Here is a 17,234-nt window from a genome sequence, read left to right as displayed (position 1 = left end):
TTCTTAGTAGTCGTATTTTTGGTTGCATAATAGTTGGTCTCTGTAAACTTTAAAAAAATTAATGCATTCACCACGGTTTAAGATTTCTGTATTAATTTTAAACTAACAAAACGTATTTTTGGAGACGGAGGAGGCTGAAATTAAGTTCCATAGTAACCAATGAACTAATATGTAATCTTGTGTATAATGCGTTTTCAAAAAAGTTGAATCGTATGGACAAAGAAGTATAGGAAGGTTTATTAATCCCTTGCGATTTGATTGGAGTCGAAACTTAACTTTTTTGTAAATGCATTTTAAGTACTTAAGATCACAATCAAGTTAAAGTTTGTTTACACTTTCAGATAACAAATTACTATAGAGACCTGCCATGGAAATTAGTTGAAAAAAATATTTTTTCAGTATACAGAGACACACGCCGTCTTGTTATATATGTAATGTTATTTAAATTTTGAAATTTCGTATGCTAAAACTAAAATGACTTGCGTATATTCATGTTGTTTACTGGCGAAGTAATATAATAGTTTCAGTAGAGATAAGGGACAGTTTATTTTATTTATTTGGTATTGAAGTGTAAGAAGTGAAAGAAAAATAATGTCTTGCATTCCCGTGCTTGCTTACAGAGTTTTAAACAAATCTTGTAAAAAAATTATGGTAAGTAGGAACAAAATTGTAAATAGATCTTAACGATAACCGTTTTATTAGAAAAGATCAAACAATCAAAACAGCACACTTAGAAGCATTTTCACTTGTACAATTCTAAACAAAAAAATCGCCTTTAACTTGTCTGATATAGGCGAAGGTATTAGGGAGGTGGTCGTAAAAGAATGGTTTGTTAACGTTGGAGATAAGGTCTCACAGTTCGATAATATTTGTGAGGTACAAAGCGATAAAGCTTCAGTGACAATAACAAGCAGATATGATGGAATTATTACAAAACTTCACTACAAAACTGACGACGTAGCCCTCGTTGGTCAACCATTAATAGATCTGGAAACTGATGAAACAGATGAGGCTCAAACAGCACCAAATTCTACTCCTAATGTTCAGGTCGAGGTTGATACAGAACCGCAGCCGCAGATTGAAGAACCAGGTAAAGAAATAGTTTTGTCTTGACTATACTTTAGCTGCTAAAATAAGAAAAGGTTTTGCTACTTTTTGCCTTTCAGAATTATACACCTTATATTTTAAACTTACGTCTTAATTCATAACTTAAATCTATTTCAGATAATTCCGCAGTTATGTGCATTCCCTCTGTACGACGATTAGCCAAAGAAAACAAAATCGACCTGTCACGAATTGAAGGAACAGGTAAAAATGGACGAATACTAAAAGATGATATCTTAAAATATTTAAACACCACCCCCTCTCCGATTGGAACTCCTTCGAGTAAAGTTCCCGCTGAAAGTGTTAATATCGAACCAATTAAAGGCTTTACAAAAGCCATGTTCAACACCATGACTGAAGCTTTGGTAATTAGAACTATAATGGCTATATCAAATTTGATTTTAAAGTTACAGTGTTTCAGAAAATCCCAAGTTTTGTCTACAGCGACGAAATTAAAGTCACTGAACTATCAAAATTACGCAGAACATTGTCATCAAATCTTGATGTAAAAATAACATTCTTGCCTTTTTTTATCAAAGCTATTTCCAACTCTCTTCAACGTTATCCTATAATTAATTCTACCTTAGACTCTAATAACGAAAACATTATTTACTGGAAACACCACAACATAGGAGTGGCAATGGCAACAAGTAATGGACTTGCTGTTCCGGTTATAAAAAAAGTGGAACACCTGACGATCGTTGAAATTTCTCAAGAACTAAATCGATTAATGAAAAATGGAAAAAACGGCAATTTTTTACCAGACGACTTAACTGGGGCCAACTTTTCCATTTCGAACATCGGAGTTGTAGGTTATGCAGTACGTTTTTTTTGCATTTGAAGCGTTAATTTACCATTATTTTCTGCAGGTTGGAGGCACCTACACAAAACCAGTTATATTACCACCACAAGTTGCTATTATTGCTATTGGGGCCACTCGGGTATGCAACGCTTATATAAAATTTTAAAAGGGGTTAATATAATGTGATACTTTTTTTAGACTTTACCTAGATTTGACTCAGAAGGCAATATAACTAAAGAAGAAATAATCAATTTAAGCGCTACAGCAGACCATAGAATACTGGATGGAATTACTGTAGCACGGTTCATAAACAATTTGAAGAAACAAATCGAAAATCCAAATTTGTTATTTTTGAATTTGTAGTTAAAGTTTGAATAATAAAAACCATTATTAAATATAAAAGATTTAATTTTCAACTAAAACCCACAAAATATTTCAACAACCAAAACCCCGGTCATAAAGATTTATTTTTAGGGTTTAGGAAATGTTAGTTCGTAATTAGTGTTAGTAGTAATTGCTAATTAAATAATAAAATAACATCATTTGTCTAAATATTAAAGAAGATGTGTGAGTTGTTGTCATTGTCACTTATGTACAAATACATTGCAACTAAATGGCTAAAATAAACTAGTTAAAAAAATAAAATATAACAAAAAAACAACGCATTTACATGTCTAATTAGTATCTATTTGTAAAATGTGAAGTCTGCGTTTAATCACAGATTAATTTAATTATGTATATAAGTATTGCAAATTGGTAGGCACAAAAGGTTAAAAATTAACAATCTCATAGTTTTCCGCTCCGTTAATTTGATCAGAATGTTACTTTTGTAGTAGGTTTGGCATGCGGTAGCGGAAAAGCGTTCAAATAACTTTTAATGGTCAGTGATGTGTGCTCAAAGCCTCAATAAAGGTCGTAACGATTCCTAAATGCAAAAAGTACTAATTATTTTCAACTTAGCATTATGTATACGTATATTTATGTTAGTTTGAAGGCACTCGTTTTTTGAATAAGACACAAAATAATCTTAGCCCTGTTGAAGTACGATTAGTAAGATATATTTCCGTCAACTAATTAATTAACTATGATCAATACAATAAAGTGTTCCAAATTCGACGTCCCTACTACGATTGTAAGAGAAAATAAGTTATTTAAATTTAGACGTAATATTACGCCACCGTTACGTAGGATCACGTATTGCTTTAATACTTAATATCATTGTTGTTCAATACGTCAAAAAGGTTAAATCATTAGATAAATGGGGTTTAGACTTTCATCATTCTTTCTCTTCCCTAAACCAGTTTTTAAGTGATAAACACTTTTTGAACTAAATCACACTAGTTGACGAAACTTTTGTTTGCAAATTAATGCACACTTACATATGTTAACTTTATAACTATACATTTACTACATCACGTCAAAAATATATATTTTGTTATATTTTAACTAATGTGACGTGATACTCAAGAAAGACCAAAAATGAGAATAACAACCAAATTTGAACAAAAAATCTGTCAGGACAGTGTTACCTGGTTTAGTATCTCTCCCAAAAAAATTGATTCAATTTAAAAATGAAAGTAGTTACGAGTATTGCTTTTGAGGCAATTTGTAAGTGACGTACGGGTTCTGAAGTATCTTTGGCGTCGTTTCCATAACTCTTAACAAGAGATCGTCCAGATAGTCCTCCAAGTCTTTAAGCTTTCTCTTATATTTGTCCAGATCGGTTTGCGTGTCAACTAAGGCTAAAATTAAGTCCTACAAACAAATAATAAACAATTAAAAATAATGGTTTACTACTCCCTATGCCTACTCACCTCACGACTTTTTCCTTCATATTTCTGAAGTAACTCATTGGAAATATGACTAGAAATTTTCTCCGCAATAATCTCCCGTTCCCCACCAATAATAACGCGTTCATGTGAGGTATTCATCTGTTTTTCATTTGACTCTAGAATCTCCCTTTTGTCTTTATCTGAAATAATTTGAAAATTATAAAAAGTTTTGAGAACTACAAATCAAGCACACCTTTTCTAAAGTTGTTCCTCAACTTTGAAAACATCCCATCCTTTTCTTCTTTCTTTGCAACTTCAGGAGTTGACTTAACACTAATATTGTCGTCGCATTTGGCCAAATTCTCAGTCACTTCATTCTCTTCCACAATTTGTGATGCTAATTTGCTAGAGTCCCAGGATCGTCTATTTAAAGATTCATTAGAACCAGGCCGTAATCCGCCTATAACAGTGATAACAACACTATAAAGATAAGTTCAAAATAAAGTGAAATACCTTTTGGTTTTGAACCTCCAAACAATTTTGTCTCCCATTCATCTTGCTGAGGTTTTGGTTCAGATCTTGGTGGCTTAGCAGGGGGAGAGACGGTTTTTGCTATGGTTGGAGTGGGGGTAGTGGGTGTGGATTGTGTAAGATTCTCTTGTGTCGCGGTTTTGTTTACTGTAGTAAATGCTGGAGGGGTGTTGGCAGAAATGTTGAGGGAACTTGCAGAGCTTTTGTGTGATAAATCATCAAACTGCAATAAAACAGTGCTTTCTTACATTAGGAACACACAACTTCAATAAGTTATGGTTAAATTTGATAAGTGTGTTAAAATTAGTAAGTGGCCAGAAAATAACATACTATGAATATACCAATCTTTTATATACTTACTGTAAAGTCATCCTCATCACTAACAACTCCAGGATCAGCATCTTCTAATGTTTGTTTGGATTTAAAGTGTCTATTCAAGGTTTGGCTGCGCACGTTTAAGCTTCCTACACTGCCTATAGATGAGGCTCCATCATCAACATCCCCTTTTTTTTTGCTTTTTAAGTGCATTTTGGATCCAATCGATTTCGCGATCTTTTTAATTCCCTTTCGCTTTTCTGCACTTCCCAAACTCAGTAAACTACCTCCAACTGATTGGGCTACATGAGATAAAGATGATCTGTGCTTTTCTTTTTTGCTTAAATTTGTTAGACTGCCTGATTTTACATTGAATGCTATTTTAACTTCCAACTGCCCTCTTTCTTTTTGCTTTCCACCTAGATAAATTATGTATTTTAAAAAGTCCAGCTATATGTACTTTTAGGTATATGTTATTTACCTGGTTTTGCTTGTAAAGGATAAAGCCTATTTTTTGGTCTGTCATAAATGTCCAAGCTGTTGAGGGGTATAGAGACCCTGCCCAAAAATTCATCAATACCCAAGCCATTGTGATGTAGAGCTGTTAAGACAATTTCAGCTTTGTTACCAGCTTGTTCAGGTATAGGTCTAAAAAATGAACAAACAAGCAAAAAATAAAATAAAAATCTAAAATGTGAATGCAGTTTTAGCTGGCAAAGCAAAGTTAAACTAAATTTTGTAAAACTAAAAGAAGAAGAGTATAAAATATATTGGTAGACTGTGGTTTTAAGTTTAAATGGGTACTTATCATCATTTGGTAAGCTAAAGAAACAACTGCAAACCCAGAGCCAGGCAATCTATAGTTAGTTCAGATCAACATTTCCTACATACCTACTAGGTTATATATAACTTTTATGACCTCCTAAATGTAAAACTCAAGTTCAAGGTCATTCAACTTAATTTAACTAGTTATACTGATTTAAAATGATTGCTAACAATAACTAGTTATTGCCCTAATTTCACACAGAAATAACAATCTTCTGTGAATGAAAACTGTCTAAAACAATTACTTCCATTCAAACACTGAAAACAAGAAGGTGTGTGAATAATCAAAACAATAAAACTCAGTTTGAGGTGACAAATTGTTTTTTTTTTTAGGTTAATAAACTTTGAACTTTGGTTTAGATAGAAAGTTAAATAGAGAATCAAAAGGACTACAGTTTTAGAAAGTTTAAAAGAACTGAACTTAATTATGATTGAATCAGTTCATTTTTATTGTATACATTTTCACTTGCAATACATTATACATGCATTTTCACTTTGAATAAAGTATAATTCAACAATACTTTCATTTTTCTTCACACAGGAAAATCCTATAGTTATTTAATCAGCACTGAGCAATAATCCCTTAAGTACTGAGTAATACTAGAAAAGTACAGTGACTTATTAAACATTAATTATTCATCATGACTAATTCTTCAAGTATGAACTGTGAATTAGTCACAAATGATGAGTTCATGGTATTCATTCCACACAAGCCCATTTTACAGTAACCTTTTTAACCTAATAACCTAATTGCACTTAAATTGAACTTACAGTTCACATTCCTCATGCCATTCTACATTGGAGCCAGCTTTTTCTTTGACAGAGGTCTGATACTTGACTTTACCCAATCCAATAGTTACAAAACAATCATTGGTATTATTTTTTCCCTTTGTCAGTAGTCCCACTGCTTTCTGGACTGCAAAATAACTGTTAATTAGAAAATAATTTGAAACCTTTTCCTGGCAAAAACTTACCTGTTACTTGCACATGAGTTGGAACCCACATTTCCTTTTGCACCTGGTTGAAATTAAAGCCAATAGAATAGGTAGAATGATTTTTTTTAAATTAATAAATAAACAACTCCTGATGGAATTTCTAAATTAAATAAGCAGATGAATGTCTGCTGATTTGCTGATACGTGTTTAATCGAAACGTCAAACTGTCATTGATCTGAATATGGTAAACACAACAATTCTGCACTAATTTTAAATACATTGGAACACAGGCTTCCAACTGGTTGTAAATCGGAGAGTACACGCTATTTCTGAATTAAAATGATTATATATTTCACGTGTAAACTAGTATAATTACTGACTAAAACTTTCTTTCATCCTGTGCATTAGAGGTAAATAGGGAACTGTTTTTTTTATTTAATTTTGGATTTCACCAGCGGCAGCCTACCAGCGATCACCTTTCAACTTCAAAACAAGTGAAGATATTGTTGACATTGACAGACAGATCACGACGAATGACATAACTGCTAAAACACCATCAATGTCAAATATTGGCATATTGACAAGACAGGCAAATTGTCAGCTGTCATTACAAAAAAAATTCTATAATCTATGGAGTTGGGGATTACTTATGGTTTTTGGGTATTGGGGAAGGAGGAAAATTATATTATGACAATATAATCTTAATATTTAAACTGTATATAAATTAAAAATACAAAAATGAGTCGACATGAAGGTAACCCAATATCACTTGGTTGGGAAGGGGTCTCACTGGAGTTGATTTATTTTAGGGGTCAGCTGTGATTCCTGCTTAAAAGGGAACTTTAGGGGGCGCAGGTATAAGTGTTTAGTCTGTTATGACTATGACTTGTGTGCCGTCTGCTATGAATCAGGAGCTACAAATACTCGTCATACTACTGATCACCCCATGCAGTGCATTTTAACTAGATCTGACTTTGGTAAGTTGCATTAAATGTCACAATCAGTTTTTTCTTTTATTCTCATGAAATGAGATACCCATTACTATTCAATTAGTATTTTATGTGTTTAAGTTTACAGCAGTGTATGTGTTGAATTATCCTATATTTGAATATATTAATTTTATTATTTTATAATGATGAGTGTAAAAGACCTGCTGCTGTCCTTAAACTTTTTATCTTTAATATTGTGCCCCAACCCCACACTGCACTATATACAAAACTCATTTAAGTCTAAGCTGAGCACACTTGTCAATGTTAATATTTTACATTTCAAACCACTGAGTTTGCAAAGACATTCAAATTATGACTTCTAGTGAGTTGATAATATTACAGTTATAACATCAAGTTTTATTTTCTTAAAGACATATATTATGGTGGTGAAGCTATAAGTACATTAGAAATGCCTCAATCTTACACCTGCCCATACTGTTCCCGCATGGGATTTACTGATGTGACTCTTCAAGAACATGTTACTGCTGAGCATCAGGATACTAATTTTGAAGTGGTAATGATAGTAGAGACTCTGCTATTTCATGCAACAGACTATCAGGATATTAACTTTATAGGTTTGTCCTCTATGTGCTGCAATGCCAGGTGGAGATCCAAACCTTATGACTGATGATTTTGCTGGGCATTTAACTGTAGAACATCGTTCAGGCCCGCGGGATCTAATTTCTTTTCTTGATGAACCAGTGGCAACACGTCACAATGTAAGACGAATTCCTCATACCTCAACATCTCATACTGGGACTGGAGGTAGGGGTGGAAATTCTTTAAGACCCCGTCGTTCTAATATGCATTTCAGGTAAGGGTTTGTATCTGGTAATTTATCTACAAATATAGTTGTTTAATAAAAACTTTGCTTGAAAAGTGACTTGTGGAAAAATGAGCTCTGCAACTTCTTGACTTTCTGAAAATTGGATCATTGTTGTAGTGGTAGTTGTTTCATTCTTTTTTAGGATTTTTGAAATGAGGTGGGTGAATAAGTTCATTATAATATTGATGTGGCAATTTGTTTGCTGTTCTGAAGTTTATTGTTTTTCAATAATCATAACATAAATACAGGGTGCCAGTTCAGTTAAATATAACATTGAAAATATAATGTTTATTTGATAGTTGATTTCTGTAGAAATTCAATTCTGCAATGACTTATTTTTCTAATTGATGTAGGGGTAAAAAAGTCGCGATAAATTGGTGGTGGAAAGAACTTACTCCCATTGACTGGCACATATTCATGGACTGGAAATACAATTGACACATTAAAGATATTTTATTTCATACTAAAATACTATATTTTAACGTTGAAAGTATTTTTTTATGTTTTCCAAAATGATTGAGGTTTCCGAAAAATGGGAAACATAAAAACCTTACCTTACCATGTAAAGATAGAGGTTTAGTGTTTTCAGCTCCAGCGGGTTTTCATCTTTAAGCCCATCATCGCGAGAAACTGTAGACCCAATTGCTGAGCTACTATCTCAACTTTCCGGTAAGTATTTCCGTTTGTGACAAATTGCAAACTGTAAAATTTGGCTTTATAAAGGGGTAAGACGATCTACTAGTACCACTTCAAATAGTACACCGACACAGTTGCAACAGCTGCAGATGCAGCTGCAGCTTGAACGTCAACAAGTCAACGCTGCGAGACAAAATTTGGAACGTTTTCCAAGAAGGCCAACTCAAAGCCAAACTTTGCGCGAAGCTCATACTTCCAATTTTGGAACTTCGACGATTTTGCTCAATGCGTCCCCAGTTTTAATCCAGCCTACAAATAACACATCGTCAACTCCCAGCCAAGGCCATAATTCTCAGTTTTTGTTATCTAGTAAGCGATTTCTTTGTTATATATTACCGAGTTTAAATACATGCTGTGTTATAGGTTTATTGGAAGAAGTATCATTGAATTCAACTGCTAGTGAAGAGCGTCAAGAGCGTTGTAGTTTCGTTCAAGAATTGGTGTTATCGAGTATGTCAAGCGAACGGAAAGAGGAGAGTTGTGAAAAGAAATTTAATGACCTAATCGAATCAAGTCGTACCGTTGAGCGCGACTCAGTTGATGATGACGATGATGAGGAGGAGTTTACGCCTCGGCGTCTGACCAGTACTGTATTACGTGGACGTGCTAGGCAAGATAACCAAAATGCCAAACGTAGAGCGGAAGCAAACCGCAAAGACCAAAATAAGGATTCGGAATCCGATGAAAACAGGTAGTTTAACTTTAAAATATGTTACGGTTTAATGTGATAGTTTTACTGTGTATTTATGAAGAACTAATTTGATACTGGTTCTCGTTAAAGTTTTGATTATTGAGTTCTAATGCTAATAAAGAGTAAAGTTTTGTAAATTTATTGGTAATTGTGCTTTGTATTGGACACAGCTTGCACATTACACCATATAAAATTCATAATTTGATTTACTTTATTGTGCATATTCAACTTTAAGCAATGTGTGAAAAATTAGATATTATTTAAAATAAATAACTTAATCCAAATAGTTAAATGATTTTGATCTAATTTTTCCTAAGTAAACTTCTTTTTTTGATGATGTTTAGTTTACATATTTTGGCAAAATAGGGATTCTCTAAAATAATAGACTTTTTTCCTTGACTTAAGTATATGGAGTTAAGTTTGGTTATTAATTAATAATAATTACAACCACCAGTACAACCGTTTTTATTCTTTCCTACCTTTTACATTTTGATACAAAAGTGGAATGAAAGGAAGGAGTTTTAAGTTCTTAACAGAAATTTAACGCGACGTTTCCAATACACAAATGAGGTAACATGCCTGAACATTGAATTATTAATCCTTATAACTCTTTCATTTCTTTCAATTACTTTAAAGAACTAAAACTAGTCAATTTCCAGTTTTTTAAAATTCCCGTAAAACCCAAGGAGTTCATCATTATTTAATTCAATTCTCTTTGATTCATCCACTTTGATGTTAATGATTTGGTCAAAAATGTCCTTCTTGTCTTCAAAATGCTGGATTAAAGTTTCTATACATATATTTTTAAATTGAAATGTTGTGTTATTGTTGCTCTACTTTAAATACCTGCCATATCTGCTAAAGGTGGCTCATCACCTCCTAAATCACTAGGCAATATTGCCTTAGAAAATGTGTCTAGAAGATCATCGACGGATTTTTGAACGTATACCTGCAACAATTGAAATATGTTTGTGGTTACATAATTAAAAATATAGTTTTTACTCTTTGTCTCAGTTTTTCAGGTAAAGCCATTTTCAACAGTTTTAAGGGGGTTTCCAAAGCTGAATGGAAGTTAACATAATGAAGTGAAGCCATACGGTTGGAAAACACACTCTGAAAAATTAAAACGTTGTACACGGTTTTTTAATAAAATGTGCACAACCTGTAAAATGACAGACGTTTTTCTGAAAACCAAAGGGTTCAGTTTTAAGGCGTGTCCAATTTTGAACCCTTTACAATCGAAAATAAAATGGGTACCCATAAATAAACCTTCTCTCATTAAAAGTTCCCAGACATTGAACAAGTGGCACATAAATAATTCATGGAAAAATAATTCTGATGATAAGTTTTCCGTAAATTTTCCTACTATCACTTTTCTGTTGTCAGCTGCTTGTTTCGGCAGAGGTATGATGTACCTAAATCCATAACTATAATTTATTGCTATTGTATTTGTTTTTATTTGCATACAGTGATCTGGCTAGCTGGATCATTTCAGATGAGCAGGGATGCCGACTTCCAAACTCTGGTATTTGAATCCTAATCGAAAAATATAAATCCAGTTTTTGCTTCGTCTTTTCGATGCTGAACTTATTGAGCAATATGAATGACTTAACGAGTTGCCGATCTACATTGGAATTTAATACAGAGTGCATACAGTGCAAAGTTGATGGTTCTTACCGATAACATCTGGTAAATGCTGTTGGGTTTTCAACCACTCGCATATAATTTGTACATCTGCATCCACATCACTCCTGCTTTTACCAAATTCTTTTTCGAGTTGGCTATAAACGGACTCTCCATCAATTCGCAACAAAGACTTGGTCATACTGATACTTGACCTGGACAACTACCTATTGCAGAGACTACAAGTTAACTGACGAGTTAACCGAACTATCGCCTTATATTTAATCTATAAATGCACTGATAACCGATAGTTAATTATTTTTTTTTGCGGTTCCCTCAATTACCGAGAGTGCAAAACATGTTGCGCAAAACAAATAATTCTTTCTATACTCGCACGTACCAACTCTTTTGTATTCCTAGTATATGGCTTCTCGATAGGAATTCTAGTTAAGTAATAAACTTATTTATGAAATAAATTGTAAACCCATAAATGCAGTTTCTATCTAGGTATATGGTAAATTTTATTCAATAGTAAATTATTGATACCTAATAAAACAATAAATATAAAACTGATCCTAGAAAAAAAAAGGATAATTTAGGTAGGTTAGTTTTAAGGTTCAATTAGGACAATATAAAACTTATTTAAGATTTTTCGAACAACTTATCTATGAAGCAGTATATACGTTTTTTTTAACGCGCAACATAGGATTTTACGTGTTAAATTATTAAGCCCATGTTAGACTATGTTATTTTGGAACTACAGGTGTAAAACTTGACGGATGTGTCTTTAGTATCCTGAAGCTTAAGTACTTTTGCCAATTCGGTCTAAAAAATGTTTACAAACAAAAAGATTTTATCTTTCCATTACTCTCGGTATGTATGGTAAGTGCTTGTTGTTTTTGATACTGACAAGGCAGGTAGCAAGTAGAGTGACATTGTGATTTGGCTCACAAATTGTGGATTTCTTCTATTAATGAACAGATTGAAATGGTTTTTAATTGTGTAAGGGGAATGAGTTCAAGAAGTTGTAGGTACCATTTTATGGTTTAACAATAAGTACCTACTATACCTACTATACAACGTGGGCTTAAAAATTGAACACGTGAAATCCTATGTTGCGAGTTACAAAAAACGCACTGTATATTACGTAACTGAACTTTTGCAACTAAATTTTAAGTTTTTTTCCATATTTTCCTATATTTTTTTAATTGATATGCTATATGTTTTTTTTAAGGAACGATATATTTTTTTAATAAGCAAGAAACCAAACCAAAAGTGCACACCTGAACATTTTATTAAAATGTAAACAACAATTATTATAATAGTAAAAGAGAGAATACAAAAATTAAACAAAACAATGTTTAGTCAATGTCCAATTTTTTGAAGTTGCCATAAAATCCAAGAACTTCGTCGTTGACAAGTTTGGTTGGTCGTTTGGATTCGTCAACTTTGAGGCTGATAAGCCTATCGAACAAAGGTTTGTGCTCTTCCATTTTTTTAATCCACAATTCTATAAAAAAGGAAATAAACATTAAAATACAGAATTAGTAATTTATTTGAGGAAATATTTATAAAGTTAATTTAAATAGTTATTTACCTGTTAATTCAGCAGCAGACATTTCATCACCTCCAACGTCTTTAGGCAAAAGTTCCTTAGGAAAGATATTGAACAGTCCTTCAGTGTCTTTATGAATAAATATCTAAAGGTCATAGTAACTTTTAGTTCATTTAGTAATTTACTTAATGGAACTGTCTTACCCTTGAGCGAATTTTTTCAGCAAAAAAGGGTTTGATGAGGTTCAAGGTACTTTCGATAAAAGGATGGAAGTTAATCAGATGAATTGAAGCAACTCGATTTGAAAACACTTTCTGTAAGAGATTATATATATAAACAATCTATATTTTGATAAGAAAAAAGGCTATCGACCACTACAGTCTTTCTGGCTAGAGATTATTATTTTTTTCAGTTTTTGGTTTGTAATATTATACCTCCATAACTACGGAAGATTTTTTAAAAACTATGGGGTTGATCTTGGTTAAGTGGCCCATTTTAACTGCTGCGCAGTCGAATATGTAATGGCATCCAATGTAGACATCGTCGCGCATCAATACTTCAAGAATATTGTAGGAGTGGGCTAGAAATCTTTCCTGATTGAACATTTCCGGTCCGCAATCCTCTGAGAATTTAGAGTAAAGTACTCTCCTTTGGTCTGGCAAACGTTTTGGTAGTGGAACTACAATTCTAAAATTTGATAATCTGATTGTTTAAGAATTTAATAATGGTAATCAATATCGTGAATTTTCTATGTAGATATAAAGCATCCAATTATTGATTTGGTGGACCCAAACTTACGTAACCCTGGCTTGTTGAATCATCTCAGGAGAACAAGGATGTTGATAAAAAAATTCAGGGAGTGTTCTCCGGATTGTGTAGTACATGTCCAATCTCTGCTTGGTTCTTTCGATGCTAAACTTATTTATCAATAACATTGCTTGTACCAAATCCGTCTCTGTAATTATTTAAATTAACATTAATAGGCGTTTGAGTTAGAACTAAAAACTTGCTTGGGATTTCCGGTAAGTGAGGTTGAGTCTTGCACCATTCTTGAATAATTTTAATGTCAGCATTTATATCATCTTTGGATTTACCTAGTTCTTCTTGTATTTTCTTATACACATCTTCTTTACTTCCTTGTAACAAATTTTTTGTCATGTTAACTGCTATTAAAGAACCAGAATGTGAATACACAGAAAATCAAAACAATAAGTATGTATCCTACATACTGTGATGATAATGACCTACCATATTGCTACTCAAGATGAATAGTTTTATCAATCATTTAATTTTACTTTTAAGTAGTAGTTACATCATAGTGTCTATAATAATTTATTGCTAAAATAATGAAAAAATGTCTTACCGTAACCTGGATGTTCCTGATATTAATTAGTGTACATTTAGCAACACTTACAGAATTTTTATGATAGGTTTGGCATGGTGATGCTGTATAGATAAGAAAGTTATCTCTGATAACGTAATTTTCTATTAAATACAGTGTTGCCATAGAAGGTAGATGACAAGACAACCCTCAAGAATGTGTTGTTCATTATAAATTATATTCTTTTAAAAAAACATATTTATAAAAGCATATTATTAAGTAAATTGTTATAAACTCTCACCACTTTGAAGTTGTGTATCTTGAAAATAATGCATTCAAATAAAGATGTTTATGGGATTATTTTTCTTTATTTCTTTAATTATGTTCTATCATCTGGTCATCATGATAAACACAAATTTTACAGATATCTGTGACATAGCATAATCATTATTATATTATGAAATGTATGATGATGATTTATATGTATGTAAAAATAGATGGTTACCACCAGAGGTTTGACACTAAATATATACTAAATTAAACTTTTTTTAAGGGGGACAAAGTATCAGAATAAATTTCCAAGTTTTAAAATGTTAAGTAAATAACTTGTAATTTTCTGTTGAAAAAATGTGAGTAACGGGATTTGCATTAACAACGTAATTGATAAATGGGTGTAAACAAATATGTACAAGGTGTTAATCACTGCATTTTAAATTGGATATAAGAATAAATCTGCTTTTGTCTTCAATGGACCCCTTAAAAGACTAAATCAATTCGTTTTATACTATGTATGTTATGATGAGTAGAATAGGAAAAATACTAAATAACTGCGAAACTAATATATTGGAAAAGGAAAAATACTTACAGTGAGAGTATATGGATTATTGAAGCATAAGTAAAATAAATAAAATATTTCTAATAAGTTTCCGTACAAGCGGACATTTTGGTGAATTATAAATGTGTTCATTAACTTGATTTTCTATTTCTATTTTTTAGTTAGTCAAGTCATTTGCATGGTGAAATTGGGTGAATTCACTTTTTATTAAGGTATATTTTGGTATAAATTTTATTCGTTTTTCTGTTTAATCAAATAACCGTGGTCGAGGTGCGAATAAGCACCGCTTGGAAGTTTTTGTCCGTGACCGTTTTCTAAACAAATTACCGTTCAGATAAAAGTTCTCCAACCCAAATCCCTTTATCGTAACCAATGAATAATGCCAAGGAAAAGTAGGAGCCAGAACCGGTGGGATATAACTTGTTTTGACACGTTTGTGTTTTTGCACATAAGGGCTTACATCGACGCTATCGGAGGGAAATTGGTCTCGCCGGAAGACCACATTAATCTTTGATTTTCATCAAAAGGCTGTTGATAGACCCATTAAATTAATTGATCTGATTTGCGACTTTCTCCTTACCCTATTTTAAATGGAGTTGTTGGACGAGTGAATTAATGACTTTCAATTTCACCAACACTCTTTGGAAAATCGAAGAAATCAGCCAATATTCGCCCGACTTATTCTAAATTATGACTTAATTTCCATTGAAAATATGTCCAGTTATTTCCAATACGTTTCCTCAAAGCTGAAAGTCGTTTATAAAAATTCTAAATTGGGAAGTAAGCTGGAAATTTTTGGGACAGTTTCACACTTTTCCCTTAACAATTTATATTTACATTTGTGGCTACATGGACATGTGAATTTGTTAAAGCGAGCTTAACATTCTAATTGTCAGGTTAGTGGATTTGACAAAATTAATTTGCATCCGGGTTTCAAAGATACAATGTTTCTGGCTCAATTGGTATTAGAAGTGGACCACAATGAAGCATTGAATAAATAAATAAATTGAATATATTCCTCATTATATCCTTGCATATATGTAAAAACCATCAGAATGCAAAGTTTAAAATAAAGTGTCTCTTCAATTGTCTTCGGGGAATTCAAATTAGTTTTTTTTTATGGAAGAGCACTTAAGGTTGAAGGGGATAAAAACGAGGGGCGGCTTGAATTTGAGGCGGAGGGGGAGTTTTCTATTGTGTTCAATAGTGTTGACTGTTGGAGACACACGATAACAATTTACATATTTATAGTAGTTAAGTAATGTAATAAGAAACCTGTACATTGATAAACGTAACAAAATTAGTACAATTGTATTTTTTTAACTCTTGTAGTTGGGGGATCAACGTCGAGGGCGCAACACCGTTTCGATATTGGATTGGCGAGAGATCTTCAAGATTGTGGGGGATTTGCAACGGCCCCAAATCGAAACAGAGCAAGTTTTCGAACGTGATAGAAATGCGAGATCCATTAGGCGACCTGCTGGATAGATATTTATGAAAGCTAAGGCGAGGTGTCTAGCTCACGTAACTTTTGCAGATATAACTGAAACACCCGTTAAAAATCCCGCTTTCATGGGAAATTTCGTATGCGATCCACGTTTATAAATTATATTTCAAATCGCAACCGGTAATTCGATTGTTTCGGTTGCTGCCATTTGACAGTTAATCACTTGACAAGTATTTTTTTGATCTGTACAAGTTCACGTGAGAGTATTACAGAGTGTTTGAAGCAATATTGTTTCTCTCTTTCTGCCACATATTTTGTTTAGATTAATTTGCACTGATAGTAGTCTAACTATTTATACAAAACTTATCCTTTTTAGCAAAAATTTGTATTATAAGTAAATTAAAATTTAACGATTTGCCTATTAGTTTGATTTTTATAATAAAACCTATTAAAAATATCTTTAAGCATGACATTTATCCCGGGATTAATTTTAAAAAGGTGGGCGCAAGGAATTAATTACTTTGGGTTGATTATAAAATTTCTAGGAACAATGAAAATTGTTTTATTTTAGCCGACAGCCTGCACCTTTTGATCCGGTTAAACGGAGATGAAAAGATGGTGCTGAATTTAAAATTGCTTTAAAAAATTATACTTTGTTAGTGTAGTTTGAAATAGAAAAATGTATCTAACAGTACCTGTTGACGTTTTGGGTTGTCATTTATCGCGACAAACTTATAGACAACGCGGGGCGCTTTTCCGCCTGTTTCCACGCCCTTTCGGTCCAAATTAAATGTTTAATTAACCCCAAACTTTAAATTTATTCTGGCAGTTTATTTCCGGCGCCCTCAAAAGAGGAATCCTGCGGCTAAAGTGTAATTGAGATGCGGATTTCAAATTTTACTGTACTGAGTATGGCATTATTTCAACAAAGCGCAAAATACCTAGTAAAGATGCGGACTCTATGAAA

The 17,234-nt window shown here is 32.6% G+C and overlaps 4 protein-coding genes and 1 long non-coding RNA gene across 12 annotated transcripts; 2 read left to right on the top strand and 3 right to left on the bottom strand.

The window, feature by feature from the left end:
• The first annotated feature begins 381 nt into the window (after nt 1–381).
• On the top strand, nt 382–2,308 carry Dbct (Dihydrolipoamide branched chain transacylase E2). 4 transcript variants are annotated; one of them, XM_081994418.1, is made up of 6 exons: nt 382–651; nt 703–1,090; nt 1,225–1,308; nt 1,737–1,912; nt 1,974–2,045; nt 2,105–2,308. In XM_081994418.1, the coding sequence occupies exons 1-6, from the start codon at nt 592–594 to the stop codon at nt 2,267–2,269; spliced, it is 945 nt and encodes a 314-aa protein (XP_081850544.1). In that variant the 5' UTR covers nt 382–591; the 3' UTR covers nt 2,270–2,308. The 4 variants fall into 4 exon arrangements, with proteins under 4 accessions (XP_081850544.1, XP_081850543.1, XP_081850542.1 ...); XM_081994417.1 differs by having other exon boundaries at nt 386–651; nt 1,692–1,912; XM_081994416.1 differs by having other exon boundaries at nt 396–651; nt 1,225–1,469; nt 1,526–1,916.
• Nucleotides 2,294–6,746, bottom strand: Rip11 (Rab11 interacting protein). Of its 2 annotated transcripts, none has more exons than XR_014180898.1 (9): nt 6,324–6,746; nt 6,121–6,265; nt 5,006–5,172; nt 4,570–4,943; nt 4,192–4,432; nt 3,932–4,138; nt 3,721–3,878; nt 3,436–3,661; nt 2,294–2,831 (listed from the first exon to the last, which is right to left on the bottom strand). XR_014180898.1 is itself a non-coding variant. In XM_081994411.1 (9 exons), exons 1-9 carry the CDS (start codon nt 6,352–6,354, stop codon nt 2,810–2,812), a joined length of 1,479 nt encoding a protein of 492 aa, XP_081850537.1. In that variant the 5' UTR covers nt 6,355–6,746; the 3' UTR covers nt 2,294–2,809. The 2 variants fall into 2 exon arrangements, 1 of the variants encoding a protein (XP_081850537.1); XM_081994411.1 differs by having other exon boundaries at nt 3,528–3,661.
• Nucleotides 6,747–6,875: 129 nt separating this feature from the next.
• LOC145739084 (E3 ubiquitin-protein ligase KCMF1-like) lies at nt 6,876–16,684 on the top strand. 3 transcript variants are annotated; one of them, XM_081994413.1, is made up of 8 exons: nt 6,876–7,038; nt 7,094–7,261; nt 7,645–7,787; nt 7,849–8,087; nt 8,689–8,768; nt 8,823–9,104; nt 9,159–9,486; nt 16,153–16,684. In XM_081994413.1, exons 1-8 carry the CDS (start codon nt 7,023–7,025, stop codon nt 16,316–16,318), a joined length of 1,422 nt encoding a protein of 473 aa, XP_081850539.1. In that variant the 5' UTR covers nt 6,876–7,022; the 3' UTR covers nt 16,319–16,684. The 3 variants fall into 3 exon arrangements, with proteins under 3 accessions (XP_081850539.1, XP_081850538.1, XP_081850540.1); XM_081994412.1 differs by having other exon boundaries at nt 8,680–8,768; XM_081994414.1 differs by lacking the exon at nt 16,153–16,684 and adding an exon at nt 10,501–10,613 and having other exon boundaries at nt 8,680–8,768.
• Nucleotides 9,936–11,302, bottom strand: LOC145739089 (uncharacterized). Its single transcript, XR_014180899.1, has 3 exons — nt 11,164–11,302; nt 10,333–10,435; nt 9,936–10,276 (listed from the first exon to the last, which is right to left on the bottom strand). It is a non-coding gene; the product is annotated as an uncharacterized LOC145739089 (long non-coding RNA).
• Nucleotides 12,388–14,185, bottom strand: LOC145739087 (retinol-binding protein pinta-like). 2 transcript variants are annotated; one of them, XM_081994422.1, is made up of 7 exons: nt 14,028–14,185; nt 13,675–13,830; nt 13,463–13,619; nt 13,099–13,351; nt 12,868–12,978; nt 12,707–12,809; nt 12,388–12,619 (listed from the first exon to the last, which is right to left on the bottom strand). In XM_081994422.1, exons 2-7 carry the CDS (start codon nt 13,820–13,822, stop codon nt 12,471–12,473), a joined length of 921 nt encoding a protein of 306 aa, XP_081850548.1. In that variant the 5' UTR covers nt 13,823–13,830; nt 14,028–14,185; the 3' UTR covers nt 12,388–12,470. The 2 variants fall into 2 exon arrangements, with proteins under 2 accessions (XP_081850548.1, XP_081850549.1); XM_081994423.1 differs by having other exon boundaries at nt 13,675–13,827; nt 14,028–14,171.
• Nucleotides 16,685–17,234: the final 550 nt, after the last annotated feature.

This window comes from Ips typographus, linkage group LG16 (assembly GCF_016097725.1).
Source record: "Ips typographus isolate SLU linkage group LG16, UJ_Ityp_2.0, whole genome shotgun sequence".
Classification (NCBI taxonomy): domain Eukaryota; kingdom Metazoa; phylum Arthropoda; class Insecta; order Coleoptera; family Curculionidae; genus Ips; species Ips typographus.
This window is presented reverse-complemented; position numbering and strand designations above follow the sequence as displayed.